This window comes from Polyodon spathula, chromosome 9 (genome assembly GCF_017654505.1).
Source record: "Polyodon spathula isolate WHYD16114869_AA chromosome 9, ASM1765450v1, whole genome shotgun sequence".
Lineage (NCBI taxonomy): Eukaryota > Metazoa > Chordata > Actinopteri > Acipenseriformes > Polyodontidae > Polyodon > Polyodon spathula.
Window position 1 is genome coordinate 13,727,165 of NC_054542.1, and position 16,775 is coordinate 13,743,939.

The 16,775-nt window shown below is 38.6% G+C and overlaps 1 protein-coding gene across 1 annotated transcript in view; it reads left to right on the plus strand.

The window, feature by feature from the left end:
* The first annotated feature begins 1,945 nt into the window (after window positions 1–1,945).
* Window positions 1,946–16,775, plus strand: part of LOC121320415 (protein eva-1 homolog C-like) — a 41,900-nt gene continuing 27,070 nt past the window's right edge. The window contains exons 1-4 of the mRNA XM_041258719.1: window positions 1,946–3,022; window positions 13,559–13,764; window positions 14,398–14,521; window positions 16,626–16,775. Coding sequence (XP_041114653.1) covers window positions 2,854–3,022; window positions 13,559–13,764; window positions 14,398–14,521; window positions 16,626–16,775 — 649 coding nt within the window. The 5' untranslated portion in view covers window positions 1,946–2,853. The remainder of the gene's footprint in view (window positions 3,023–13,558; window positions 13,765–14,397; window positions 14,522–16,625) is intronic.

Here is a 16,775-nt window from a genome sequence, read left to right on the forward strand (position 1 = left end):
GCAGCATGGTCGGTGCCAGGCTGTAGACGGCACCGAAGATGGTCACACCGGTGCCGAGTCAACTGGGGCTGGGGACGGTGTCGTAGAGACCGCTGTCGGTGCCGAGCGGTCGGAGCCGAGTCAATTGGTGCCAAGGTTGGTGCCAATGGGGAGCGCGTTCGGTGCCGGGCTGTAGATGGCATTGGAGATGGTTACATCAGTGCCGAGTCAATCGTGGCCGGGTGGGCGCTGTTTTCAAGCCTGAAGTTGGCGGTAGAAGCGCTGTCGATGCCGGGCTGTATAGTCGATTTAGTGGGTGTGGTTCGCCGCGAGCCGTGGGGTCTCCTTACAGCATCACAACAGCTCTGAACACAGTATAGCAAACTACACAAGGCCTTGTGTAGTGAAAGAGAATAATGAGAACTCCTCCACACAGCAGGGCCCTGATAGGGCAGCTTTTTCATAGGCGGTCAGAGGGCTCTTCCCATTCGGTAATGGTTGTCACTCCATTGAAGGGGAACCCTGGTTCCCTGAAAGAGAAGACGACTACCAACCACAAGGTTGCATCGGTGGCCTTCATGGGTTTGATGTAAAAAGAGAAATGGCTTCCTCAGGATGACAGTTTTATTCCCTCGGTGGGCGGGACCGAGTGCATCATCCCAGAAAGGGGCCTATCGGCAGCTCTGGTGTAGATAGCTCAGCAATACCTACCCAATTGTCAGGCATATCCCATGTGTAATGTCATTGGTGGTTGTCTTCTCTTTCAGGGAACCAGGGTTACGGTGAGTAACCTAACGTTTCAGTCAAAATAATCATTGGCCACTTTCACTTTCACCGACTATTGGTGTTTTTATTAACAGTAATGAACAGTTTCATAAATATCAAACATTTATTATCTTCATAAAAACGGACTTCAAAACGTCTGTTAAAGCTTTGTAAACAGAGCCCTATATTTCAAATAAAGATATATTACACGCAGCAACCACTAGATGGAGACAATAGTCGGGAATGGGATAAGATAAAAATCGACTGACGGTAACTTCATCTTGAACATTGTCCAAAACTCATTAAATTTGTAACTGTTGTGATATCATAAAAATCAATTTTAACATAAGTGTATCCAGAGCCTATTCACTGTGACATTATTTTGCAATATAGGCCTGCACACACTCTGTTAGACTTCAACTGATTATCCAGTGCAAGTGTTCCTGATGGGACACATACCACACGTCACGCATGATACTTCTGCATATACTGTACTTGCTGCAGTAGGAAGTTACTAATGTCCTCTTCAAGGTCTGTTTAATCCCAGGCCTAAGGAAACCGACATTTTGATTCTTTTCTCCAAATGTTGATTTCGTTTCGTAAATTTTATTTACAGAATACACCCTTTAGGTCATGGTCTGAAAGGGTAGTATTACAAAGTAAACACTATTTTAGTTGTAAGTACTATTCTTTTAACAATGAGTAAGGTACCTGATAAATTGTACTGCCACATAAAGTAAACATTTTTGCTGCTGGATAATGGTGTTAGTTTTGGTTTAATTTTGAACGTTTTTTTTGTTTGTTTTTGTTTTATAAATTGAGTGTTGCAAATCCACAATAATAATAATAATAATAATAATAATAATAATAATATTAGAGAATAAAATTATCGATCGAGGATATGACATGTTAAATTAACGGTAACAAAACAATTTAATTGCAATAGCAATGTTATAACTTGTGTTATATTAGTTATACTTTATAATACGATTAAAAACATATATATTATTAATGTGTTGTGTGTTGTATATATATATATATATATATATATATATATATATATATATATATATATATATCTATATATAATATATAAAACCATAATATCATAGCGATCACTTTTCAACATCATGTGGGTAAAATATTGTCATCACCTTTATGTTGATATGTGTTGCCCCGCCCAACTGGTGACGATCAAAGTGTTGTATTAGCAGTAAGGTTCTGCACGATACGTACGTCTTTTTGAAGGGGGCATCACAAGGTAACACTGCAGGACAGGATGGTCTATCATGAGTCGACGTTCATCTGTCTGCTCTTGAAATGGTTGCTGTTGCAGTCTATACAGAAAGTGCTGGGTTTCTGCTAGTTTCACTTGTTGCGCATGTGTTATTTTTAGCTGCAACATGGTTGCTTGGCTTCTTCCAATGCACTTAGTTTAATGTCGGTGCTTCACCTGCTGTAATGTTGGCTGCTGTTAGTTAATAGGGTTCGTGTATATATCCAGATACTGTTGCAAAAGGGAACAATAATTATTACGTCTGTTGCGTAGTCTCTTTTTCTTGTAATTGAAGGCAATAACTTGTTTTTTTCAAAATTCTTGACATTTACTGTGAATCAATTACATAGTTTTCATTCTTTTTTATTTTATTTTTTTTATCAGTCTGTAACTTTTTAGGAACTTGACTCAGTGCTGCACACATTTTTGGAATATTTTAATGGAAAAAAAAATAAAGAAATGATTAGCTCAAAGAATAAAATCAATTATGGTGTGAGTTGTTATAATTGCCACCATATGTTGAAACTGACATAATACAGTTTTCTATTTGACTAGGCAGTTTTTTGGATAGCTTAAATAAAGAAAGTAATTGCAGTGTACATTGACTAGCGTGGGCGAATAAAACTTACTGGACAGTAACTCGTTTGCTTATAATCAATAATATAATTATTATAAGTTGGGCGGTCGATTTGCGGGTATAAACGGCGATTGCGTGGCTGGCGGTTCTGAGTCGATCAGTGCACTCAGGTGTGTCTACGCCTGTGTTTTGGGGCTTTATTCTTTGAGAAACTCTCCTTTGACTGTCGTGACGCAGATAGGCACTCAAAGCCTTGATGTTTGAGAGCAAAGCTGGAGACTCGAATATGAACTCGTGGGTACAAGTTCACATCATGACCGAGTTTGAGGAGTGCAAGTGGGGACAGAAAGCGGCGCTTCTTCACATATTCTACTACATACTGCTGATCTGGACCAAAGAAATGGGTGCTTTAGTAGATTTCTCAGGTAAGATTTTCCTTTTTTTTAATTAAAGTCTCTTATTAAAGTACATTGAAATGGATATGCCTAGTAACGTGTAACTTACTGAAATTGACTGAGGATAGGAATATAACAGCAGTCCAGTATAATTGATGTTTTTTCATGTTTTAGTTCAAGTTAATAGTTTCCCTTTTATCAGTAAAACCAGCGATTTCAAATTGAAAGTAGGTAAGTAGATATTGGTAGTAGTGTTGTTTGTAACAAGAGAAATGTAAGTTTGCTCTAGAATTTCCACATTATTCAGAAGTTGTTTTTCACTGAGCTGACAGATGATAATAAAGACACTATCTTCCAAAACATATTAGGACAGGTTAGCATATGTGTTGGCTTAAAAACCTATTATTTACCATATTATTTAGTTATGTCTAAATAAACCATTGCATGTAAACCATTGCATGTGTGTGCAGTTATGAATTGTTGGCTATATTGACCTGATGCTGTTGGTGGTTTACAGGCAAACACTTCAGAACCCCTTTCTGCTTCTATCCATGAGATTAAATGCATTGTGCAAACATACAGTGGTTTGAATCCTCCTCGAAATGAACGATTCAGCTACATGGGAAATAAAAAAAATATCAACCAAGTGCAAAAATGTCGATCCACCACCAGCAACCACCACCACCCACGAAATGAAATCCTGCGGATCATTCGCACGTACACACAGAGGCATGCACACTGAAACAAAATCCTGCCGATCATTCGCACGCACACACAGAAGCACGCACGCACTGAAACGAAATCCTGCTGATCATTCGCATGCACGCACATTGAAACGAAATCCTGACGATCATTTGCACGCACAACATACGCACACTGAAACTAAATCCTGCCGATCATTCGCACACATGCATGCACGCACGCACGCACTGAAACGAAATCCTGCTGATCATTCGCCTGCACACACAGACGCATGCACACACACTGAAACGAAATACTTGCTGCTACACCAGTGTTATTAATCATTGTTGGAAAACATGGATCGAGAATTGATTAGGGGTTTGCTACGCATGTGGACTGGCAGAGCTAAAATCTTGGCTACGCCACTGCTGCTCACACACAGTGACACTGAAAAATACCCTTGAATTGCCACATTGCTGATACAGGTTGTGATTACTCTGAAATTCATGGATAAAGTAATATTTGTATTAGTATTAATATTAGTAATTGTAACTGTAACTCTCCTTTTAAAATGACCCTGAGCACTGTTTAATGTGTTTTGGTTTCCGAATTAAAACAGGGAAACTGTTAATTGTGAAATTAATTTGTAAAGGAGAGGCGAAAAGTCGGAAGAAAACACTGAAAGCCAGAAGCCCTGGTGTTTGTGTGTGTGTGTGTGTGTAACTCGTCTCGACACGTAGGAGAGGGAGGATGTCTGCCTGAGAAAATTAGAGGTAGTCTATTTTTATTTATATACTATTCTATACTATAGTTTTTTTGTAATCTGGGAGGAGGGGGTGAAGTTCCCCCCTTGCACCGATCTGCGGATGCCCATGCCTGTTGTTATTCTGAGTAGTGGAGACGGTATGTGCTTTAGAACTAGGATGCCTGCAGGAACCTGGCTGAAAACTGCACCCATTGTATCGCAAGAACAACAGTACATGAAAGGGGACTGCTAAACAAATTATTTGCCAATATGGAGCAGGGAAAGTTATCTGAACATAAATAGTCACAACAGAATACAGACTTGTTGAAGGACTCATTGCTGTAGCCTTTCTGAAGGATTGAGTTGGTTTCCCCCAGATGTCAGATTAAGTTGTATGTTTTGATTTTGAAGTTTCTCTCAGATGGCTTTGCTCCCTATTTAGCGTAGACTATATTGTAAATCTTGTGTTTATGGTGTATGGTCTGTGCTCTATCAATCCCCAACAAAAAATGAAGGCAAGCCTCAGACAATAAGGCTCATTATGCAGGTTTGAAACAGCTTATCTGAAGAATAGTTGTAAGTTAAAACCCATAGCCTGCAACCTTTTAAAACCTCTGTGACTAATAGTTTGGGTCCTAGCAGGAATATGTTTTTACTAATGTTATTGTGAGTAACATGTGTTTTACATATACCTACTAATATAACAAATCATGTTGAAACAAAAAGAACACATTTATATAATTTGTTTTACATTTTTTGTTTTGATTCTTTGAGCTAGTTTGCTGCAGTAGGTAAAAGCACAGCAGTGTAGTAAAACAGGGAAAACTATGGTAAAGCACAGGTAAGCCACGTACATCCAGACATGCAAGGTCATGCAGTGTAAAAAATAGTATTAGTGTAGCAAACTGCATCATGAATGTGCAGGTGCACTGTGGGAAACGCTGTTAAGAGATAGAGCAGCTGAAACTACCAGTTGGGAATGTAAATAAACTGAACAGCCAACAAAGTCTGATTCCTGACACCGTAGGGTAAATGTAATGGGTGTAGAAAACAGACCAATGAATTGGTATACAAATGACCATGATGTGGGACACTGCAGCTTTCAGCATGAGTGTTTAGTTGTATGTCTGTACCTCCCCTTCAGTACACCTTGGACATCACAATGGGGAAGATCCACTTAGCATTTACTAGCATGAAAAAGATGTACATCTGACCCCTTTATCCATAACTTTACCCACTATGTATACAGGAAATCTCTTTTGGTTAGATTGTGTACAGGGTAGCAATTCTCTGTTAAACCAGGGTGGTGTGTCTGTGGGAGCAGCAGGTGGACACACACACACACACACAAATATAAATTCTAAGTAGTAAAACTTGTACTTAGTAGAAATTATATTTTATATAAGTGTGTGTGTGTGTGTGGGGGGGGGGTTAGGGTTATTCAAAATCATTATTTTACTGTACTTAGTAAGCAGACACAGTCATTTAAATAGCCCCGCTCCTAAATGACTATGAATTGAGCAATCTGCATTGGTACAGCCGATTTTTTTTCCCCCTAAATCAGAACTGCACAGCAACACATTTCCTGAAAAGTACGGCACACACGTGAGGAAAACTGTCCTGACTTGTGCATGTAAACACTGGCACTGTTAACCCTAAACAATACTTTGAGTGCAGCAAAGAAACTAGACCCAGAGGACACAGCTGGAAATGAAGTGGAGACAGACATACAGTAGGACAGAGGGAAGGAGACACTTCTGCATACTGAGTGGTAATGGTATGGAATGAGCTACCTAATCATGTTGTTGAGGCAGAATTAGTAGGATTTGATGAGCCGAATGGCCTCCTCTCATTCGTTATGTTCTTATATGTGCATCCGATTTGGGCTCAGTATGTCAGGAATTGCATGCATTTTGCATTCCAATACATTTTGATGATGAAAGATGAAAGCCCCGGCGAAGGGAATACGTTGGAGGTTGTCGTTCATACGTACTAATGAATGTCACACTTGATGTTGTCCATGTACCTGGAGAACTGCAGTTTTCATGACATTTGGTATTAACATTACCCATACAATAGTGAAGGAAGGCATATTGAAAGCATGCTAAAGCTTAGGCCAGCATTGTAAAGCACAGAGAGGTATTTATGGAAAAGTAAATTTAATGGGAAAACTAAAACATGACTGTGAAACTTACTGCGGTAAACTTTTCTAAGGGTATTTAGCTAAGTTATTGAGTCATATTCTGAGGCTGTATGGCGGTGTCTCTATACGTACATCGGTATGTCGCACTCACAAATATCTGGAGAATCGTTTATCACATTGTGATTAAACACTTGATTGCTGGGGGACCCCAAGTGGTTGACCTGGTAAAAGCACAGCTGCGTGTGCAGGGTGAGTCATACAGTGCAGGTTCATGTTCTGGCGATGCGAAGGGAGCACTGCATTAGCTCTGGCTCTCCCGTGGGTTAAGGAGGCAAAACTGTTAGGGACTGTTTCTCCTCATCATGCTACAGCAAACCCTGCTGGTGCCCAGTGAGCTCAAAAGCAGACACCTGCAGTGCTGGCCTGTGCTTTCCAGAGGGCAGTGGCTCTCAAAATCAGATACCTGCAGTGCTGGCCTGTGCTTACCAGAGGGCAGTGGCTCGCTGACATCCGCTCTTGAGTTCCTGGGTGTGAAAGAGTAAGCTGGCTCGGAGGAGGCCTACTGAACATTCAGGTCTCCTGAGCTGTGCGGGGTGCTGCTGCTATCAGGAGAAAACTAAACTGGATGTTCTAAATTGGGGTGAAAATCAGGGGTAAAATAATTGGGCACACTAAAAAAAATAAATAAAAAAAAAATAAAAAAATAAAAAAATGTTCATTGCTAAGTTTTCTTCTGTACATGACATTGATAAATGTCATGATCATCAACTTTTAATCATATTGCTAGCTCTTATTTTTAATTTAGAGCTATGACTGGTGATGTATGTTACTGATATACTTGTTATTTTATTATGACCTAGCTGAAGCAAAACAAATATTAGTTGTGTTAAACATTACACTGTATATTGTACTTGTTAGTTATCACTTCAGTTAAAGGCAAATATATTGCAGATAAAGCCATAACATATTTTAACACTAAAACTACACTCCCACAAATTAAAGTATGCACTGCACACAGTTCTTTCAGCCCACATGGTTTACTTGAAGTGTTGCATGCAGTTTTTTAAATACTTGGTGGGTTTTTTGTACATATTTTAATAAGATATACTTTATAAGCCAAAAATAGTTATCATTTCATTTCCTTAACATTAGTATTAAACATGTTTACACAGTAATATGTTGGGAATGTTTGTAACCAATCAGAAAAGCCCTGTAAGCAGCACCGTCTGTATTAGTTACTGCAGAATGTATCTGTGTACAACATTCCATTGTATATAGAAAATACAGTGAAGAAATATTGAATATGAAATATACCTACTACAGGGCTAGAAATTAACAAAAGTGTGCTAGTCCTGATGGAAACTTGTTCGTCCTGTTGAAACTTGCTAGTCCTAGTCTGAATCAACAACTGCTGTTGGGGTCCCTAAAATATTAGGCTTCAATTTTATTTCCCGAAAAAATGAACCCTTGAACATTTAGATTTGTTTTTATTATATTAAAAAAAAAAAAGATACATTAATGCTCATTCCCATTTATATTGATTGGGTTTTTGCAGCTGCCTTCCACATCTTCCAAATGTCTGTGTGGACAACACCGTTGACCGCATACTTCACATAGCACATCACTGCCTCAGTAATAGAATTATCCGTAGAACCGGCCAAGATAACTGACAGATATTTAAGAGTTTCCATTCTGGTTAACTGGACTGTATACACTCCTATGCCTGTTTTAGAATTTCTATAGGCTTTCCACACATTTAATCATTTTGCCTCATCCAGGTCACACCTCCATTCAAAATCAGAATACATTCATGCTGCTTTGCAAGGGCGTGAGCTGTTGTAAAGCACTTTTAGCTTTACTATCACAGAGGTGTTCATGGTGTGTAGTAATTGTTATGCTTTTGATGTGCCTTGTTTGGCAGTGTTTGCCTTCATCAGTTTCACACAATTATAATGATTACTTGATTTGTCCCGTGCTTTAAAATTGACTATCTTAAAGGTAGACGACCCAGTCATCACAAGTGTGCCACTCTGGCTTTTGTCGTAGTGGACACACACCTTGCAGTAAATCTTATTTTCTGACGTTGTAGACGTACTGCAGCCACTCAAATTGTGAAAGCCAGGTCACTTGAAAAGGGTGCTGCCTTTTCAACGCTCTGGACATAAGGAACACAAACACTTATATCGTCTCGTTTTTTTTTTTTGTGGGGGGGGGGGGGGGGGTTCTATATAAAACTCCACATTTTTGTAAAGTAATTTTACACTTACATCAGGGATGCAATACCCTATTAACACAGTTTATAATACAGATTTTAAACCACTAAATCTACTTTTTAGATATCAAAACACAAAATCACTAAAGTGAAAAGCCATTTCCTCACATTGTTTCTTTTGAAACGGACCATATTAAATTGTTCTAATATTTTACACAAAATCTTGTAATATGAATATGTTAGCAGTAAGACCTAGTTAAGCAATCATCCCTTAAATTGCAGCTGGTTCAAAATGCCATCACTAGGATCCTTACCAGATGTAAAAACATGATCACATTACCCCTTGTCTTGCCCAACTGAACTGGCTACCTGTTAAGTTCAGGATTACTTTCAAAATTGGCTTGTTATACCCAAGCAAAAGTGCTCTTTTAGCTTCATGACCGGGACTCTCTGGAACTCTCTCCCAGCTTTAGTGCGTGTAGCTTCCACAGTCGCTCGCTTCAAATCAACTCTCAAGACCCACTTGCTCTCTCTTACTTTCAATGGTCTTTAAGCCTGATATCTGTTATTAGCTGTTGTCTAAATTGCTATTTCAGATTTTTCCTTCCATCTTATTTGTATGATTCTGTATAACACGCATCCACAATGTTTAGAATTGACATACTAGCCTTTTATTTAATGTATTATGCTTGTATGTAATGTATTTGCATTTTGTTCTTTACTATTTGTATTTAATGTACTATGCTCTGTATTTCAGAGCATTTTTGTATTTTGTATGCATTGTTCCTCACTATCTTGTAAAGCGCTTTGTGATGGTGGTCCACTATGAAAGGCACTCAATAAAATAAATATTGATTGATTAAATCTATATTGTTTTAAATACTTTAATGTGTTACACTGTGTGGCAGGGTGGCTGTGTGGGGATGTCCACAGACCAGGATGTTGACAGACACGCAGACAGGTACTGCGAGTTGAGGGTGCTTTTACACAAAACGTCTCACCGAGCAAAATAAGTGTAAACAAAAACAGTCTCGCACAACACAAAATACTACTCCACCCAATCAAGTACTGTGCTGGTTCGTACAGCTCCAGTAGCATTTGCTTTCTTTTTCTCTTTTTACTTTCGTTATACTCTTATTACCTTACGTTCTGCCTCTATACAACCACCCCAAACACACAAACACACATGGCCATCTCTGAATTAACAAGCAATGAATCAATCCGGAGACTCCACATCCTGCACGCGTTTGCAGGGATGGGCCTTTAACCCCCTCCATGTTGCCAAACAATAACCAACAAACCACTCTTTTTAAACAACAAAAACCAATACATTTAAATCATACAATAATGCATTGAATCACCCGTGCTACATAACCTCAACCAATAATAACAACAACAGTAAACCACCATTTTTTAAATAAATACAATACACTGCAATACATTTAAGATCAACCTACCAAATAAGTGTGTTGCGTTCAAGCAGTTGAGCTTTTTAAAAGAATTAATACATAATTGAAACGTAATGTGAGGAAATACTGAAAGTTCAGTTAAACCATGGCAATGAATAAATGAATAGTGGAAGTAATCACACTGACAAAATTCCGTGAAATGCTGATGCATTCACATAATCCAAAATTCGGCATGCAAGGGGAGATGAAGGGAGGTTTCAGTGCTGAGTGACTGTTTTGTAAGCATTGTGAGTGTTTGTTCCCACTGCTACACCCTGAAAATGGGCTTTTCCTGCATTTGTTAAATGCAAGCCTATGAACGTAAGAGTAAATCTGTACACTTTGTTAGGCACTCGCACACAGGACTACTGAGACACAGACATCAGCTAGTCCTCGTCACTTTTAACTCACCTTGGGCAAACAGGCAACCGTTAGTTTCTAACCCTGCCTACTATTAGGCTCGCACATGTTTGGCTTGCATATTTTTTGACAATGGCAAAGCGGATTCAAGGGGGAGAAATCTTGTGATATCCACTCCACCAAATTATATTTTAGTGTAAAACTGGGGACACATTATGGGACACTGAAAATAAAAAGTTTAAAGATGTATTTTATTTTTTTATGTTCTGAAAATCACCCAGCATCCACTTTACCAAATATTTTATGACTAATATTGCTGTACGAGACCATATTGTTGATTGAAAAGCAGGATGAGAGCCTAGAAGCAGCAGCTGAATACTTTAATGGAGTTTTAAAGCAATGGGAACAACATGGGCAAATTTTGTAATCAACCTGCCTCGTTCTGCTTTCACAAGCAACACAAACCAAGCATGTTACATTCATCCCCACACCATGTACATTTAAAATTAGAGCTATCAGTAACATTAAAAAGTTCATCACTATGACTTATGTGCACTGCGTGTAAAAATTGACATACAGACTGATTTCCATTACACAAGAGTAGATGTTGAATGATGATTTGAACTCTGCTCTCGCCAAGATAAGCACCAACTAAGATGCAGCTTTGCAGTAAACTGATGTGATCCATCTGCATCTCCATCCATTTGCATTGTTTTCCATCTGATGATGTAGATATCCTTCTGTCTGGTGTTGATTGCAGAAGTGTAATGCTGGCTCCAGGGATCAGCTCATTTTGCCTCCCCAGCGCATCGGCACACACAACAGCTGCGATGCTGGCTCCAGGGATCAACCCAGTGCAGTCTCCCCAGTGCATCAGCATGACAACCGTCTGGATTGAGCAAAGTAGGGTACATCTCTGGGGTCTTCAAGTGGGCAGACTGACGTAGTGATGCCTTCACATACAGACTGATGGAGTGATGCCTTCACATACAGACTGATGGAGTGATGCCTTCACATACAGACTGCTCGACGATGCGTTCACATACAGACTGATGGAGTGATGCCTTCACATAGACGGATGGAGTGATGCCTTCAAATACTCCCATATTCTGATACCTGTGCTAATCTCCAGATCAGTTTTCATTATAATTGAATAAGTGCTTTTCAAACGGACAATACAAAGAGCTACCAGATTTACCTGTGTAAATTCAACCGGTATAAACATAAAATAGGGTGAGAAAATGTAATTTAATTGGATAGGATGATAAATTGATTTGGTTCTCTTAAAACCAAAGCTCATAATAGTAGAAATTTCTGAACTTCTGGAAACAAATATACCGGTCAACCTTCATCATGGATATTACTCAAAGGGATTCTAGTTTAGTATTTCAGTATTATTACCCCACCTGCCCTACTGTATATCACACTTCTGTATATCTATACATTACTTATCCAGTTGAGATCAAACTTCTTTACATACTGCTGTGTCCCCTCCATTTTTACATGTGCATACTGTCTATGTACAGAAGGTCATGGCAGTCTCTTTTTATGACACTGCTGACTCAATTTTTAAATTCACAACATTGTGAAAAATATAATCTTTCCTTTCATCAGGCTGAATAATGTACTTTAGCATTAGCAACCTACAACCTTATGTGACTGAGATTTAAAAATGAAATGCTCAAGCATTCTTTGGTGCTGCAGTCAGATGGTATATGTGTGAAGATTAGTATCAGATGACTCCTGAGTTTTTCCTGCTCAAAAGCAGGATTTACTTGACCTTTTGTTAGAAAGCCCTTGAAACATTCTTTAAAATACTGTAATAACCAGTGGTGTAGTCCAAAATCAGAAGTTACCGGAATGGCACTAAAATATCGATTTTCTTAAACAAAAAGGTATTTTTATACGAATGTACATGTTATTTGTATACTACAGTGAACACTACAGTAGCCACTTCACTGTGTCCATTCTGGAAAGAGCATTTTGTGTTTGTGTCCTCAGTCATATTTGATACACTGTTGCTGTCGTCTTCATCAGCATTTCATTTTAGCCTTCTTAAATAAGTAGCTTGTAGAAGAAGTTCCTAATGATCATTTCATTGCATTAAGAGGATTACTAACTGAGTCACACAGTTGTGCGGGAGAGTCATGTGACTTAGCTTTCCTGTTATGCAAGTTCCGGCTCAAATACATTACTGCTGCCTGTAGAAAATAATACGGGAACAGTGTTCAGGCACGTTCCAGCTCTACTACACCACTGGTAATAACACCATGTTGGATGTGCAATAGAGTGCGTGATAGAATTAGTTCTCGTTTAGGTGCCTCTGGCACATTATGCAGGTTGCTCAACACTCAAGATGCTTTATCGATACAGAGAACCATTAACAGGTTACAGTAGAAAACCATCAAAATAACAAACCCCTCTTGCATTGCAGCCACCACCTGCCATGTCACCCTAATCACACCCTTCCTACATTCCTTTATAACCCCATGAGCACCAAAATAAATAAATAGGTATCCACCATTCCCCACCTCACTCCATCTTTTGTGTACAGCACCCTTCTGAATTGCATATTGACTACAATGAGGTGCACTGCACCTCTCATGTCCATGGAAAATTAGGTTAAAGGTCAATTAAATAGGCACTTTTACCAACTTCACACAGGAGTTGAGGCATGAGTTGCACAGCTCTGCCCTGGCACTATTGTGTCAATCACATTGGTAGCAGCAACCATCAATGGAAGAAAACCTCCCTAGAATTTGGAACATTTGAGCTAGAATGACCCTGCTTTGAATGCAGTAAACTGTGATGATTTAAAAATAATCTAGGATAATGTAACTGTTATAAAGCTAGAGGTATGCAAGGTACATGTATATAATACCTTGTAAGAAAAAAATATATATGTTGTTGTAGTCCGACTCTAAATCGCATTGATATTTGAGGGAATTGTCCAACCTGTATTTTATTTTTCTTTCAGGTTACTTGTCCAGAATATTGCAGAATCACTCTGCCCATGCCTGCGAGGGTGAACAGTTGCATCTGCAGTGTCCAAGACATTCAACCGTCAGTGTACTGTCAGCATTTTATGGGCGCAATGAACCTAGTTCCCACATGTGTCCAAACAATTCAAGACCTGCTGAAAGAGAGGAGAATCAAAATTGCTCATCATTTACTGCATTGCAGGTACAAAGTTGCAGGTTAAAGTCCTGGTGTCTTCTCCATTATTGTGTTATTACCTACATTTTTACACCCCTTTCCATTTCTAAAAAATGTGAGTACCTCGATGTGGCAGGGCGGAAGCCCTGCTGGTGTATTTAGAATGTAAGGTTGGCACGGATGGGGTTAAATCTGTCCCTGCCAACAATCACAGGCGTAGCCATTTTCCAATTAGGTAATTGAGCGGTAATTGGAGAGTGGTCACCTTCATATAAGGGAGGAGAAATCCATTGTGTGGTGAAGGGAGGTTGGTGATCTGTATTGTGATGAAGACGATTGCTCAGCCTACGTAGTATTGCTTTTGTTTAAACATTTGATTTTGTCCCTCATGCCCTGTTTATTTGCTATTTGTTTAAATAAATGTGTACGCAAGTGCTTGAACTGCAGATTCCTTGTCTCCTGAGTCTCATTCCTGCCAAATAACATTTGGAATAGCACCCCCTAGAGACTCAGAGCAGGACTGCAGTTTCCTCGTATATGGGACATTGCTTTCAGTTGCTGGTAATAATGCCTTGTATGAAAATTGGCTTTTCAAAAATAGATTCTCATCTGTTTTAAGTTTCATCACAGTTTTACCATCTTCTCCTGTTTCCTTTTTAGAAAGTGCTGGCTGAATGCCAGGCTCGCCGTGCCTGCCAGCTTCCTGTCAATAACCATGTTTTTGGGCTTGACCCTTGTCCAGGCGTAACTAAATACCTTCTTGTCTCATATAAATGCAAACCAAGTAAGTAATACTCTTAACAGGCAAATGTACATTTTTGGTTCCACAGCCTGTTTAAATTACAACACCATGGAAAAGGAAACCTAAAGTTACATTTGGTCTGCACTTTCAGAACAGTGGAGAACAGTGATGATATCTCCACTACATCCTCTGAGAACTTCTACTGTTGTTGATGAGAAATTCTCACCAAGTTTCATCTCAATTGGATAATTAGTATATAGATATAAAGAGGGGGCTTATTAAAATTGTCTTGCTCAAACTTTGCCTGGAAAAAGTTTTCCTAATTACATTTTTGAATTACATTAATTACATTCCATATGTAGTTACATTACAAAAAAAGCAGATGGACCTTTCTCTCTGAAACAGGTTCAAGCAAAGTTCAAATCAACTTGTTTATTATAATCCCTACTAGTACGGTATGCAACATTTCTGTAAAATCTTTCTTCTGTTGCTTCATGTTTTCCCTGTTTTGGCCTGTCAGTGTTGCATGTCATATTAGTTGGACAAGTCTGGTCAGAAATATTGTAATAAAGGAATCCCAACTGGAATAACAAAGGGATGCGTTATGTTGACAATTACAGTCTTGGGAAGACTTTTCAGAAGCAATTTTTGCTGGAATAGTTTGTCAGGGTTATATATGGATGAGGGGCATACTTTTTACATTTTTTTTTTACCCAAGGGGCAGTAATATTCACTGTAATGTGAAAACGCTGGTCAGTATCTGTATTACTTGACCTGTGATGTAAGAGGTGAATGGGTTATTTTACTACGGACTGTTGGTGACTATTGGCCCTTTGTGGGCAACAGCACAAACTATTTTGTCATGGGATACTGTATTAGTCAAATAAAAAAATAAAAAAAAACATACTGAAGATAAGAAATTAATATGTTTATAATGTAACCAAAAAAATAATAAATCCTTTGAAGTTTTGTCCTATGCTGTATATATAGATATGGTATGTTTTTCCTTTGTATACAGTATTATTAATTTGTAGGTTTCACATAATTACTTTTAATAGTATATTTCTGTCAAGACCTGTCATTAAAGGCACTGCAAAGGTTCAAGAGATTTGCTGAGGTCTGACATAATCCCTGAATTAGAGCTGTGGGCTAACTAACATGCCTCTGCGTATAATAGTAGGAATCTTATATTTGCCACTATTCAAACATTTAATAAAGTGACCACAGGCACATATAATATGTGTACAGCTGATTTATGTTAATCCATGTTTCAATAATTCATGTTTAGATAATTGGTGTGGTTTAATGCAGTACATTATCAAAATGTGTTAGTGCAGAAATCATCTGATTTATAAGGAAGTGGGTATTTGTGTTCTGTATTAGTTCTGTATCAGCACTTCTGTGTGGAAGCAGACAGACATAATTGAGTTGAATTCAATTAAACTGAGTACAGTATAGTGCAAGCCAATGGACAATACTGTATTGTAGTTACTGTAACCAGTGACAAGCGAGCAGAAAGCAAACTTGAGTCTCTTAGCCTGACATTCTGAATATGAAGAGCAATTACAACAATTAAAGACAGAGCAAGATCAGTGACTTTTTTAAAGCAGCTCTCTCTGCCTCTGAACAATGCTGATTATATACAGTATATATTTTAATCATTGTTGGGACGTCAGGTTTTATTTGTATTATTGCATTTTTCATGTTTTCAATTAATAGTGCAGGGATTTCCCAAACAGTAAACTCAATTTTGGCTAATCTGTGTTTTTCACTAATTTGGTCTCAAATCGGTCGCAGTCTGCACAGATTAATGGGGTCTACTGTATTTCTCATTAAGGTCATCGACATGGTGATTTTTCAGTGTGAACTAAAATGCCATGCAATATTTAATATATTTATCAAATGGCACAACCGCAGGGCTTGAGAGCCCACGGTTATGACTTTACTAGTTTACATACTCATGTTATCTATATAATGTCAGTTAGCATTTGCAGGTCTGGTCTGTTGGGCACAGCTTTGAGGACTACAGTTTTCATACAAATCTGACTAAGGCCATCTTGGCCAGCTTTGTATAGATACAAAAATCTTCTGTGCTTCACTTTCTATCTTTTGATTTCAATTAAAATGAGGCTTGTTTTTTTTCTAGCTGAACACAAAACCAAAGTAGGATGTGAAGGGGGACAGTTGGAATTGCAGTGTAAGGATCCTAAAGTCATTAACATCTACTCGGCAGTCTATGGTAGATGGCAGGATGAGAATGAGGTCTGCTCCTTGGGTGGCAAATTACCGCAGTTTG